We start from the raw sequence: 12,742 nt of genomic DNA on the forward strand, positions 1-12,742 counted from the left end.
TCACATTTATCAAGACAGGAAATAAGAAATAGTTGGATGAGAGCAAATGTCCAGTCTTAGTAAGTTTTAGCAATGTGGGAAGTAGATGCGACAGATTTTGGCCATAATTTGAAACCCAGTAAAGCTCTGTGCAGTGGGTGGTTTGCCTTTCTTTTCTGTTTAATTTTTTTTTTCATTCTACTTGCTCTGGAACAAACTCAGAGTTATCCAGTTGGCTGTTTACTGAGCAACAAATGTCAGAGTCTTACCAAGCCTTTTTAACTAATAACTACTGATAAACTTCTGGGGCAGCAGCACATGCAGGTATTTCATCTAATTCAGTGTTATCATCTTATTCAGTATTATTGTTCCTGACCTTAATATAGCTTTAGCTCGTTTTAGAGCTTCCACTCTTGGTGTTTTACTGTGTGAAATACAGCAAGCTTTCTGTTTTGAAAAGGGAAAAGATGAATTTCTAGTTGAATGCCAACCAAAACAAGCTAAATGAAATAGACTTGTTAAATGATGAGTTAATGGACTGGGCATGATCTATCTCTGGGAAACTTGAAGGAAAGTCRTTACATTTCATTATTTTTTCTTCTTCTTGTTTATTTGCCCAGGCTGGGCGTATGCTTCTTCATTTTTTGAGAGTTCATTAATGGGTTAGCTTTGGTCCCTTCTGCATAACAGAACAGCCATATATTCTATCTGCTAGTTCTGACACAGTAAGTAAAAATTATGGAAAATAACTTTGAATGTTACCTTCTGTTTCTTGCACACAACTTATAATTATGCAGTTATTTTTGGCAAATACAAAATGTCAGAGGAGGAGRGAGGATCACCATTCATTTTAAATGGAAATGATGCATTGTGTGGGAAGTCTAATTTTTTTTGTAATGCAGAATCGTTTTAATTAGTACTGTTGCCACGTGTCTCTAATACCAATAAAATAATATCTATAAAGCCAGGCCAAATTAAGGCAGAAGATATTTAAGTGAAGAACTCTATTTGATCAGTGCATGATTATTTATGTAATGACCTAAGACCATATAGAGTCAAATTCAAGCAGTATAAATGATCCTACTACTGTTGACTGCAGTTTTACTGTGGCTCTTCATGTAAGCTAAGGATCTGCCTCTCTAAATACTCAGTTCCTGGAACAACCCTTTAAAGCCAAATTTTGTCCTCTCTGCAAACTGTTTTATCATGTTTGTTTACCCYGCTTTCCTGCCCAATTTACTTATACACTTTCCTACTTGCAACTCTACCTTGTGACTATACTGTCACCAAGTGTTTSAGGCTCAGGTTATGTATTCAATACAGGATTAGTCCAAGTCTGTAGATTTGCTCCTACACCTGATTTTGGTGCACTTGCAGGCCTCTGACATGAGAAGTGCTTTCCTTCTAAAATGCTGGTCCATCATAATATATGGTGAAAACCTCAGTGATGTTCAACTTAAGTCCSCGCTTCTGCAGTGAGAATGGAAACTAAGATACTTAAGTGCTGGCAGCCCTGCAGTGCCTCCTCCCCTCAGTGTCTTGAAAAAGATTTGTAAAGTGTCCTACTTTACTGTGTTATTAGGAAGCATAAGATGAGTCCCCAGAATTTTTCTGTGGGGTGTTGCAAAAATGTATTACCAGTGACCCTGTGATAACACAGGTATGGCTTTGCAGTACTCATGTTAGAGGCAGGCCAACATGGGTGCTTAGGTGCAAGTGACAGACTTCCAAGTTCATTCTGCAATGAAGATACAAGCCTAGATTTAATTCTGAAGGGGTTTATTATTTTCAGAGATGAGAGACAACCTTTCAGAACAGGAGCTATTAAAGCCTCGTTTTTAAATTCTTTCCTTCTTATTTTGAATTCCAGAAACCTCCTTAAATATAAGGAGGAGGGTCAAAGTTTGTCAAGATTTGTCAGCAAAGCTGGATGTGTTAGCTTATTAGAGTGTGTACAAGAAATAGCTCATCTAAGTCAGAGAGTGAAGATGCTGGGGAGAAGCAAAAGGGAATTATGAATAAGAAATGGAAAAAGAGAGAAAAAACATGGGAATATGTGAGAAGCTGCAGGTGAATTGGTGTCATGCCATTTTTCAGGGAGATAGGGACAGAGGAAGGAGCAAGTACCCTTCCCTTCCCTTCTCAAACTAGCCTTAGATAAGCAATGTACATCTTTTACTTGTCCTCTAAGATGAATGTTTTAGTCTATGATGATCTCTGCATTAATTACAGAGGTATGACTCTGAGCCTCATTCTGTTTCCTGCAAAAGGCTATTCTGGACTTACTCAGCTACATATGGACGGTTGATCATTCAGGCTGTGAAGGCATAGGCAGGTAGATGTGAATGCAATCCATATCCTTTCCTTATGCCCTGATATCTATGGAAACTGCCATGCCTTTGACCACAGGATAAATCTGGGTGAATGTGATCATCATAAATGCCTGGAATGAAAAAAAGCATATAGCATAAAATGTGGGAGTAAAAATAAAAAATTTTTTTWWAAAAARTGTTCAAAGTCACATTTTAAAATCACCTAGGAGTACTGTATACAATCATTTCTCTGTGTTATAGATCGTAAGATTGACTTTCAGAACTGCATGTCGTATTTTCTGCCTGCCTCATTTTGGATACTTCAGAGAACCCTGATTTACAGACAGCATTGGCTGCTCATCCTCCAGGAATTTGGCTCCTGTTGTCTCTCAGGCTGAGCATTTTAAACAAGGATTTCCCTGAAGCAGACCAAAGTGCTCTTGGTCAAAGTCCACTTTTAATTCTACYTCTGTATCCTACCTTCTCTTGTATATCCCCTTGATATTGTTGAACTACAAGCTATGTAAAAAAAGTAGGGTTTGTGCTGAGATTCTGGGGTCTACAAACACATCTTGTGGACACAATAGTAAAAAATAGAGACACCATAGAATTTCTCAGGTCTTTGGCTTTGCAAGCTGCTCCCACAGCCTGCAGATGGAACATACAATAGATATCTCAAGGATGTTTTACATTGCCCTAACAGCTGTTTAGTATCTCTTACAAAGCCACAGCAGAAAAGCCAGTGGGCAAGATAATCCAAATATGGCCTCTAAACCACCACTTTCTTAACCCAGTGTTTCTGCTGAATAGCCAGTCCGCCAAAATGATTAGCTTAATTGCATCTTTTTCTCCCTTTCATACCTACTTAATGTTTACCTGTGATGGTAGAAGGATGATGAAGCTCTGATTTTTATTTTTGAGAAAGGAACATGTCCCTAGTAACTGACAGTATGCCCTAATTTTTCTTCAAGATTATGTGGGGAAGCCCTCCATAATCTGGAGAGCCCATGCCAAAGTACAAGGCATTTTGGTGGAGGGGAAATTTTTAAATTAAATAGGATTTATACAGTATTCATAAAAGCCCTATGTTAGTAGCTTTTCCAGAACCTAAATGGTTAATGTAGAAAATGTTAGTAATTTTGCTGCAAATAAATTGATCAGTATGCAAGACGGTTGTCACTGGCTGAATCATGGTCCACAGTTAAGGTAAACAGATCTGTGATGACATTTTCTGAGCAGAATACCAATGCTGCTACATTTCTTCCCAGAGGTTTCTGACACTTCTTATATGCGGATAAAATTTCTCTCCAAGAAGCTTTTGTTCACAGGAAAGAAATAGCATCTTTGTAAGACTCCTCTTTAAAGGTGGGATTTATTACATTTCCTGATTTATTTGTTATGATAATTGTGTTAAGAGTATCAAAGGGAATGTTTTTGCTTTTCTGCATATCCTGTCTGTACAGTAGATCTTTCTAATGTGAAGTCTATTTAAAGTATCTGGCAATGGTTGGAAGTATAACAGTATAAATAGAGTTATCGGGGAACAATGAAAATTATTTTTTGTGATAGTCTCTGAAAGTGATCTCTGTTTTATAGTCTCCATAGTTAACATGCAAAAGTAATGGCTAAACATACAGTTAGGTTTAAGCATAGGTGTTTCTGTGGAATATTTTTGGCTGCATGATAGTTTCATTTTTCATTGGCATATTCTAAAGTAAGAAATACAGTTTAATTTATTCTTAAGTGTTCCTATGCCAGGCAGAAAAACCCCTTTGCAATTGACTGCAATCAAAATCTTATTGCTGAGGTGCATCTAACTCCTGTATGACTTTAGGCTATAGAAAAATACAGTTTCCAAAGAAGTTCTTGAAATCTGTTTCTTAGAACATTTAAAATGTATGTGTAGGTTTCTCTTCACAGGAAAGGGCATGTTGTAAATTCCATATTTACCCTTAGATCTACATTTACTTTGAGGTGATTGACATCTCAATCGTTTTAGGGACTAGTGGTTAGAAATCTGTCACATTTGTATTTATATATAAATTAGAATCTCATGGCTTTAGTGAGATACTGGTATCTGATTTTAATGCAGTTTATTACAGTAAATACTAGAGGATATAAGAACAGTGGAAAGAGCATACTCAGTGAGATCTGACATGAAATAGAAAAACTGGAACTGGTCATTAACTTTAATGTTAGAGATTCAAATTTCATTGAAGTCAGTGAGAGGATTTCTGTCAACGTCAGTGGACCTAGCCCTGTTCATATTTTGCACATGCTGATGTGAAGAGCATAGTTTGGAATGACTGAATGGCTGAAAATAGTGTGGCCAATAGGTCCTTTTGTAAGATGGACTTAGGAAGTCTCGTCATGCACAGTCTTGTATTTCAAAGCTTCACAGCAAGGGGATGTGCAGCTGCGGTGTGTTCAAAGAAGCAAAGCAAAAAAAAAAAAAAAAAAAAAAAAAAACCACCATTGTCTCCAGAGCTAAATGATGCACGCTGTGAAGATACCTGACAAAGCAGCTGTGCCTCTCTGACGGGCATCTAAGCAAGTGAGCAAGTTACATGTTTGTGCTAGAGAAGAGTTAGAGCTGGATTTCAGTCAGTGGTTTGAGATGGGGCTTAAGATATGAAGTTTGGGCTTAAGAGCTGTAGTTTAGTAATCATTGACTAAAAAGAGAAGTCCAGATTTATCCCAGCATGCTGTACCATCCAGTAATTCTTGTGGCTGTGGTTCGGACCGTTAGTTTTACAACTGAAAACAACACCTTCAGTGGTAATAGCAGTTTAAATACAGTGACTGCCATGCACATGCCTTTTCAAGAAGATATCCGTATGCAATATCTAACATGTTTTTCATGTTTTGTTTTGGGAAGTGTTTTGTAATGCCTAGAGCTAAGTTATATACAGAGTTTCATAGCAAATTTGCCATAAAAATGGGATTTATTGGGAATTTGAGATTAGCCCTGTATTTAAAGTACATTTGCAGATTGTCTTTTATTTTGAAAAGACCTCAAAATATTTTGGGGGTGACCTACATGTAATACTAGAGAACAGCATCATAGCAAAGCTTGAAATGTTCAGCAGTCAGTTAAATTCTGGACAGAAATGTAGGAGCTAATTTTACTGCTTTTGCATTGAGCACTGACATTCTCCTAGGATCTCCTCTGGGTTCCTCAAAATCAACATGAGTAGTAGTGGCAAGACCTGGCTTGTGGGTGGCATGATGGTGATAAGATCTCTTAGGTCATCGAATTTGTAGCTGGAGGAGTACTCTCTAAAAAATGCCAATGTTTTGCTAAATTTTATTTAATAGCATTTCTGTATTCTTCAGCAGATATCTAGGTAGCTTTCTAACTTTAAAATGAAATACTATGTATTTTTTTAATATAAAAGCAGTATGTGAGTAGGGAACTTCTTTTAAACAAGTGTTTTCAGAGTGCTGCCATTGTGGTTCTAGATGACTTTCATGAACATGCAGCCTTACTTAATTTTATTTTCTCATCATTACTTCCTTATTCTTACATTTTAATTTTGTATTAAGTAAGCAATATTTGGCTTATTTCTGTTGGCAAAGGGGAAGTCTTTCAAAGCTGAGAAAGCAGACAGCTTGTTTCCTGATACACATTGCTGCTGAAACACTACTGTGAGTATCAGGGTTAACAACTGTCTGGATGTGGGTGTAGATGGGCCTGGAAACATAATCTTTGTGATTCGTTTTTGACCAAGGAAGCTTGTATCTTTTTTTATACAACCAACTTGACACCTACTTCTGCTGTGCTGAGCTTTCATTCTATTTTATGCAACAGAATAACCCCCCTGCAAGGGGGTGCCCTAAATCTGTGCTTAATGTAATTTCAGACAATTGCAGGTTGTTCTTCCAATATATATATTTCTTTTAGGTCAGTTCATCTGGTGTGCATTCTGTCTTTTTTATAGTATTAGGCTCCTTGGAGTATCTACTTACCAGAACATTTCAGTCTGAGATTCCAGTCTATTGAAATTTTTTTTCTCTTCTCCTCAAAGTATGCACAGCTGGTTTACTTCTCTGGATCTTAAGTGCTCAGAGAAGCAGCTCTCTGTCCCATCACATTTTCTGTTTGGCTTTGCCTTCCCAGATTGGCCGTTGTTTTCGGATGGAAGGTGTTTCTACTTTTGTGACCAGCCCGCCTTCTAGTCATCCTGCTCTATCTATAAAATCCCTTTTGGAATGGGTAAAAATAACATCAAAGATCTGGTTCTTTTAGATGCTTGATGATAAGTAGAAATGGAATTTGGGAAGACCTCCTAGTCATCTTGCTCTATCTATAAAATCCCTTTTGGAACAGTTAAAAATAACATCAAAGATCTGGTTCTTTTAGATGCTTGATGATGAGTAGAAGTGGAAATAATTTGGGAAGCAGCTTAAATTTGTTCCATCTTCTCCCCATACCTTCTTATAAGTTGTTGGGGAAAACAAGGTGCTGCTTGGTTTGTGAGTAGAATTTCATACTGCAATCTAGTACTGATGTTTGTGTGAGTCTGTTTAGCTTCAGTGATAGGGCCTCCAGCACCCAGGAGCCTGCAGCTGAGGGATGGGGTCGCTGTGTTGGCTCTGTCTCTGAAGTCTCCCTTTAGTGCTCTGGTGTCACTGTTTGCACGCTGTGACAAGTGTGAGGTACCGAAGAGGGTGCTTCTCTCTGCTGCTCCAGCTGCTGTCACTGATGCTGCTGCTCAGGTCCTGAATGGTCCCAGCTGAGACGTTTCTGGGAGCTGGTTGCTGCCCTTGTCATTGCTTTCCTCACTGTATTTTTTAAGCAGCTTGAAAGGGAACCAGTCCTCCTGGTTTCTCCATCTTCAGAGCTCAAAATAATTCTTTTATGGTAGGAAAGAGTATCAGAAATCTAACTACTTTTTTAGCAGCGTATATCCTACATGCTTGGATTTTATGAAGGCTGTAATAGATCACACAATGGATAGTGTCCCTTGGGCATGGCAGACTCAGAACTGGAAAGGTAAATTGTGGGATTTATGCATTGATGTGTGTACTGGCCGGTCACACCTTCAGGGTATTGCAGAATTGGAAGTCTGATTTTAAGGGCCTGTAACTTTTCTCCCTCTGAGTTCAGATTTTGCTTAATGTGTATGGCACCCTGTTTTTTCTTTCTGTGCTTGTGTCTTAAACATGGAAAATTTTGAAAACACCCTTTTAAAGTAGTCAGCTCGAAGAACTTGGTTTTGTTCTCCCACAGTTATGAGGACATGGTTGAAGGCTACTTTGTGTAGAAGTTGCCTTTTTCACTGTACTATGTTTGATGTGTCCGCCTATAGATTCTAGATACCTACACGGTAACTCCAGTCTTYTTCCTCATAGCTAGATGTTTCATTTGCTTTAGAATTTTTCTTTCAGGTGTTTTTGGACACTAACATGACCCGACCTGTGGTTTGATCATTTATCTGTGACCTTTGTTTTTTTATTATTTTTTCATTTAAAAAATATGAAGTTCCTGTTTATGCATACAACTTGAAAATCACTAATTACCTTTCATATTTTCATATGTTAAATGCTGAACAAAACATCAGAAAAACAACTTACTCTCTTAAGCCATAACCACTTAAATTAGACATCTGATTAAAACGATTTGCCCAAGTTTCGTGAGTAGTCAGAGGCAGGAGCAAGGGACCTGCAGAACGTGCTTTACTCAACTAAGCATAGAATGCATGGTTGTGCAAGGATGGCTCTTCATTTTCCTTTCAGTGAACTATAAAGTTACCTTGAATATTGAGCTTTGCCTTGTGGACCACTAACTAGAGGAGAATAATCCACTCCTTGACTTGATTTTTTTTTTCATAGATCTTTTTGTTTTATGCCTGAAGATACTCTGTGCTGCAAGAATTCCTCATCACAAATGCAGTATTACTTTTATTCTCCAGAATTTTTTGATATTGTTTTAAAATCACTTCTTAAAGACTAATTCCCTTGATCATCTACTCTGAAATGTGTTTCTGAGTGACAGGGATGCTTCTCAGGTAGATTTATTAGGGTTTTTACCATCTGCTTTAACAAATGAGTCAGCAGAGCATTTCAAAATGACCTTCGTTATATCCATGAAATATGAGTTTGAATTTTCCAAGTGAATTACTGGCACTAGAATCCTGAAGAGTACTTATTTTGGAAATAGGTGATTTACCAGTTTTTGGATGTGCACTCTTTTATTTGTTTGTAAATACGCGAATGTACATTAATGTAGTGTTTCCACATAGCAAAAGCTTTAGATGCAGCAAGGTGCTCCATGCTGTGGTATTGTAGGCAGAAGTCTTTTTGTTTGTCCTTGAACACTTTACTGAAAAACATCGGATGAGTACTTTGCTCTGTTGCTTTTAGTTGAAAAGCAGTTAATAAAAGTAAATGTACTAGAAGAAATTCATGAAATCAGTGAACAGAAAAAATTATATTATTTAAAATGCATAATATTGCATAATGGATTTATATAAAGTATGGCTGAGGTGAAGTGCTCACCACATGTAGTGAAAGAAGTGAATTCCTGTTTTCATAGTTGAAGTTTTGTACTGATCTGTTGATGAAGAATAACAAGATTTTTGAACAGATTTGCTTTCCGTTAATAAATATATTTATCTCTAGCTCCAAATACTCTGCCAGGTTTTAAAAAGAAAAATTGGGAAGAAGCTACATTTTCTTTCATGATAATTAAATGTTGTGACTGTAAATTGTACCTCCAGAATGAATAAAGCTCATCTGCATTAAAAAAGTTTTAATTGCCTATGTTGTTTATGAGAGTTGCATGGAGACAGAAATATACTTAATTCAATGGAAAGGAGAAAATGATATATTAAACTCAATTTTTCTTTTAAAGCATAATGAAATATTGTTAATAGATTGTCAAATTACTGCCATTAGTGGTCTGAAAATCCTTGAATAAGGTGCTGTTCCTCAGATGAAAGGTTTGAAAAGCTGGTTAACCTGTGGTTGTACTCAGAGTGGTGAACATCAACCTAGATTTCAGACTTGGTTCCATTCTGCAAGGCCCTATGTATAGGGAGACTTGAGGCTTTTGCATTCAGTCCAGTCCTTTGAATAGTACAAAAATATAAATAATAAAAAAGCCAGCATCACCTGAAAATTTATCCCTGCTCTAAGCTGTAGATCTTACTAGCCAATGAGAAAATTCTGAAGTTTTATTTTTCTTGTTACCCCTGCACATGAACCATAACTTAATTTGTCTGAGGAATTCATCTCTGAGTATCTCTATTGGGTAGTTTTAACTATTGTGAAAGATTATTAGTCTTTATCTGATAGCCTTTATGATAAGTAAAATTCTAACAACCTAATAGGTAAATTGATGTACAGAGGTACATATACACCGTGATTCTCATTTTCTCCCAAGACGCTTTTAAAGGCCGTTGACAAAACGGGGCACTGTGAATTTGCTCCCCTTTGTCTAGTCTTTGATAGGAGGCTTTACTTTTGCTTAGAAATAAAAACAAAAGCCTTCTCTGCACTACTTATTTTACAAAAGGCCTTTCTCTAATTTTGTCATCTTAGTTCCTCCTTTCGGAGATGGATTAAAAGACTTTTCCTGCCCCCACCCTCCTTTGTGTTACAGAAATGGCATCAGATATTCCTGGCTCAGTGGCCTTGCCAGTTGCACCGATGGCAAGTGGACAAGTGAGAATGGCAGGATCCATGTCCTCCAGAGGAGGAAAGCGCCGTTCTGGGTAAGCCATTTCCTTTTTTTCAGGGCTGAAACTGGAAATGATTTGTATTGAAAAAGTGAAAATATACATATTTATGTTTATGTAGTGTTAATGTATGCAAGCTGCATTACAGCATTAGTCACTGATGTTTTGTTTTTCTCCGACACATACGCTCTTCCTGCAAGATCAAGCTAGCTGAAAAGTGTATTGTGTTTGTTATTTTGCATGCTTCAAAAGACTTTCAAATCTCGCAAAGCATCCGGAGATGGAGTTTGGATCCTGTGGCTGTTGTTCGTAAATGAATGCATACTATCTATATCTTTCTAATCTCAAAAGGACTTATCGTATGAATAAGGGTAGCAAGATGCTTTTCTACATGCAAACTTATCCAGCTTCATCTGAAAATTGGACTTGGAACATCTCAGATAGATGCTTTCTGTTAAAAATGTTTTCTTGCTAGTCCCAGGTACAGAAATAGCATAAGCAGTCACTCTTTAGAGACTGTGGTCTGTCATCTCCTAGGCCTCACTGGCTATGCAACACAATTTCTCAGATACCGAGAGAAAAGGCCTGAATCAAGCTCAGCTCTTACACTAGCTGAAAGTTCTGCTAAGGAAAAAAATAACTTGTTTTATCCAGATATAGAAGTTTGTATGATACAGGGTTAGTTTTTCCACATACAGATAATTCAATGGCATAATAATTTTCCATATTGGAAGAAGAGTACATCAAAAGCTGCAGACAGGAAGAAAACTACTTTCTAATATTTCCAGAAAATACCTTGTATAAAAGATTGATCAAATATATAATGGTCTTAAGGTGATCCTTTCCCAGACATATCTCTGTCAGGAGAGTACCTACAAAAGAGATTGATTAGTCTTACATTTAGCCATGAATATGACAGTGATAAAACTTGATAAGATCAATAATTTGAATAAAATCTTCCACTGGTGGACATCTAATGCGAGTTATTCTTGGAGTTGTTTGCCAAGGTGTATTGGCAATTTTAGATGTCTGGTCGGTAGCAGTGGCCAAGATGCTTAACTCTCATTCTTGGAAAGAATTAAGGAAAGAGAATATGCACCTCGTCTTGGATGTGGAACAAAACTGATGTGACATAAAGACTGCTGAAGTCCTTTTATTACTTTACATTTGTATTTTGAAGCTGTTTAATTAGAAGGCCTACCTAGACTTACACTCAAAACAGAAAACAAGGCATTAATGTCTCTTCATTGCTACATAACAAATACAACTGTTCATACTTCCGAGTAACATGCTAAATTTTTGGGGGGCAGGGAGTTTGTTTTTAATCATAAGCCAGGTCAGCTCTGAATACAAGAGTTGATGCTGCTGACTGAAATCTTATGATTATATTAAATAGAAAMTTGATATTAATTGAAAACTAAGTTTTATACATTGCATTTTAAGTAGCATCTTCTGTTTGTAAGGAAACAAAGAGGGGGAGGAACATAAAATCAAGTTATTTGAAATATATTTTATATGCGGATTCAGTGAATAGTGTAGATTTGCATGTATATCCAGGTGTATCCAGAAATATTTTGTATGTGCACCATAGTTCTAAACTAATAGTCCTTCAAGCCTGAGAAGAGAGTACATTCATTTCATTCTATGTATGTGTCGAGACTTTGAGGGAAAGAATGCCTGCTGTGTCTAATTCATTGCAGTCTCTCTTTGAACAAACTTGCACCTAACACTTGGTCCTTTCATTACTGTCCTAGTGAAATATCTTTGTACTCTTAAATCCTTGGGGATTGTATCAAACATAAAGGAATATAGCCAGTGAACACAATCTTCTCTTCCAGCTTCGATTATCTTTGAAAATTGTTCTTTTCCTCATAATTGCTGAGGCAAGCTGGCAGAATAATTGCTGTATGGACTTGAATGTAGATCAGTTTAAACTCATTGACTACCCAGAAGCTGCATCTGTGGTGTAGGCATTTAGTTTCATTGACAGCTCAGAAAAATATTTTTCCTTTCTCTAAATTATATCAAGTGTTTTATAGGAAAAAAAAGTGATAAGCTGGTAGTGCTTAAAATAACACATTATTGGGGTTATATTGACCACCTTAGATAGATGTAAAGTCAATTCTTTGTTTAAGGTGGTTTTTGCTATTTTTAGAAGCTATTCTTTCAGCTCTGTGCATTAGAAGATGTAAGTCTTTCCCCCCCCCCCCCCCCCCTTCCTGGGTTATCTGTACTCAGGTTTCCTGTTTGTTTGCTTTTACAGGTTTCTAGATTTTGATTTAATTCGAGAGATGGTCTTGTCTTTTCTCCKATGCATAGTTGTAAGATCTGAGGGGTACAGAGAAAAAGGGGCTGTAGCTCACCATTCTCCCTTCCTGGATGTAGCCCCATACATTGTGTAAAACAAAGGGTGATAGTGCAGTTCCCCGTGTACATCTCGGTTGCATCTGCTCCTGAGCATTCCTGCATGTCCCCTTCGTGCTCTGTTTAATCATGGCAAGCCATCTTTTGACATTTCTCTGCAATTTTATGTAATCATTTTTGTTACAACATTCCAGTCCTCATCTCAATTTTTCAATTTGCCAYGTTTCCTATGAAAACCACACACCTTTTGAGGAAGATTTTTTTTTTTCTTTTTACAAATACCTCGTATGTCAGGCCTTTTCACAATTGACGTGAACAGTATGAAAGAAGAAAACAAGATTTGTGCTGTCTCTTCAAAACAAAGAGCGTAGTACAGCTCGTTTTTAAAGTCTCTTAATAGGAATT

At 37.1% G+C, this 12,742-nt stretch overlaps 1 protein-coding gene across 9 annotated transcripts in view; it reads left to right on the forward strand.

Moving 5' to 3' along the window:
- Positions 1 to 12,742, forward strand: part of ARNT2 (aryl hydrocarbon receptor nuclear translocator 2) — a 140,533-nt gene that overhangs the window by 43,984 nt on the left and 83,807 nt on the right. For all 9 annotated transcript variants that reach the window (XM_085308707.1, XM_085308705.1, XM_085308706.1 and 6 more), the window contains one exon: positions 9,898 to 10,009. In XM_085308707.1, coding sequence (XP_085164833.1) covers positions 9,898 to 10,009 — 112 coding nt within the window. The remainder of the gene's footprint in view (positions 1 to 9,897; positions 10,010 to 12,742) is intronic.

Source organism: Rhea americana, unplaced genomic scaffold, assembly GCF_003343005.1.
Source record: "Rhea americana isolate MKP2758 unplaced genomic scaffold, rheAme1 scaffold_28, whole genome shotgun sequence".
Classification (NCBI taxonomy): domain Eukaryota; kingdom Metazoa; phylum Chordata; class Aves; order Rheiformes; family Rheidae; genus Rhea; species Rhea americana.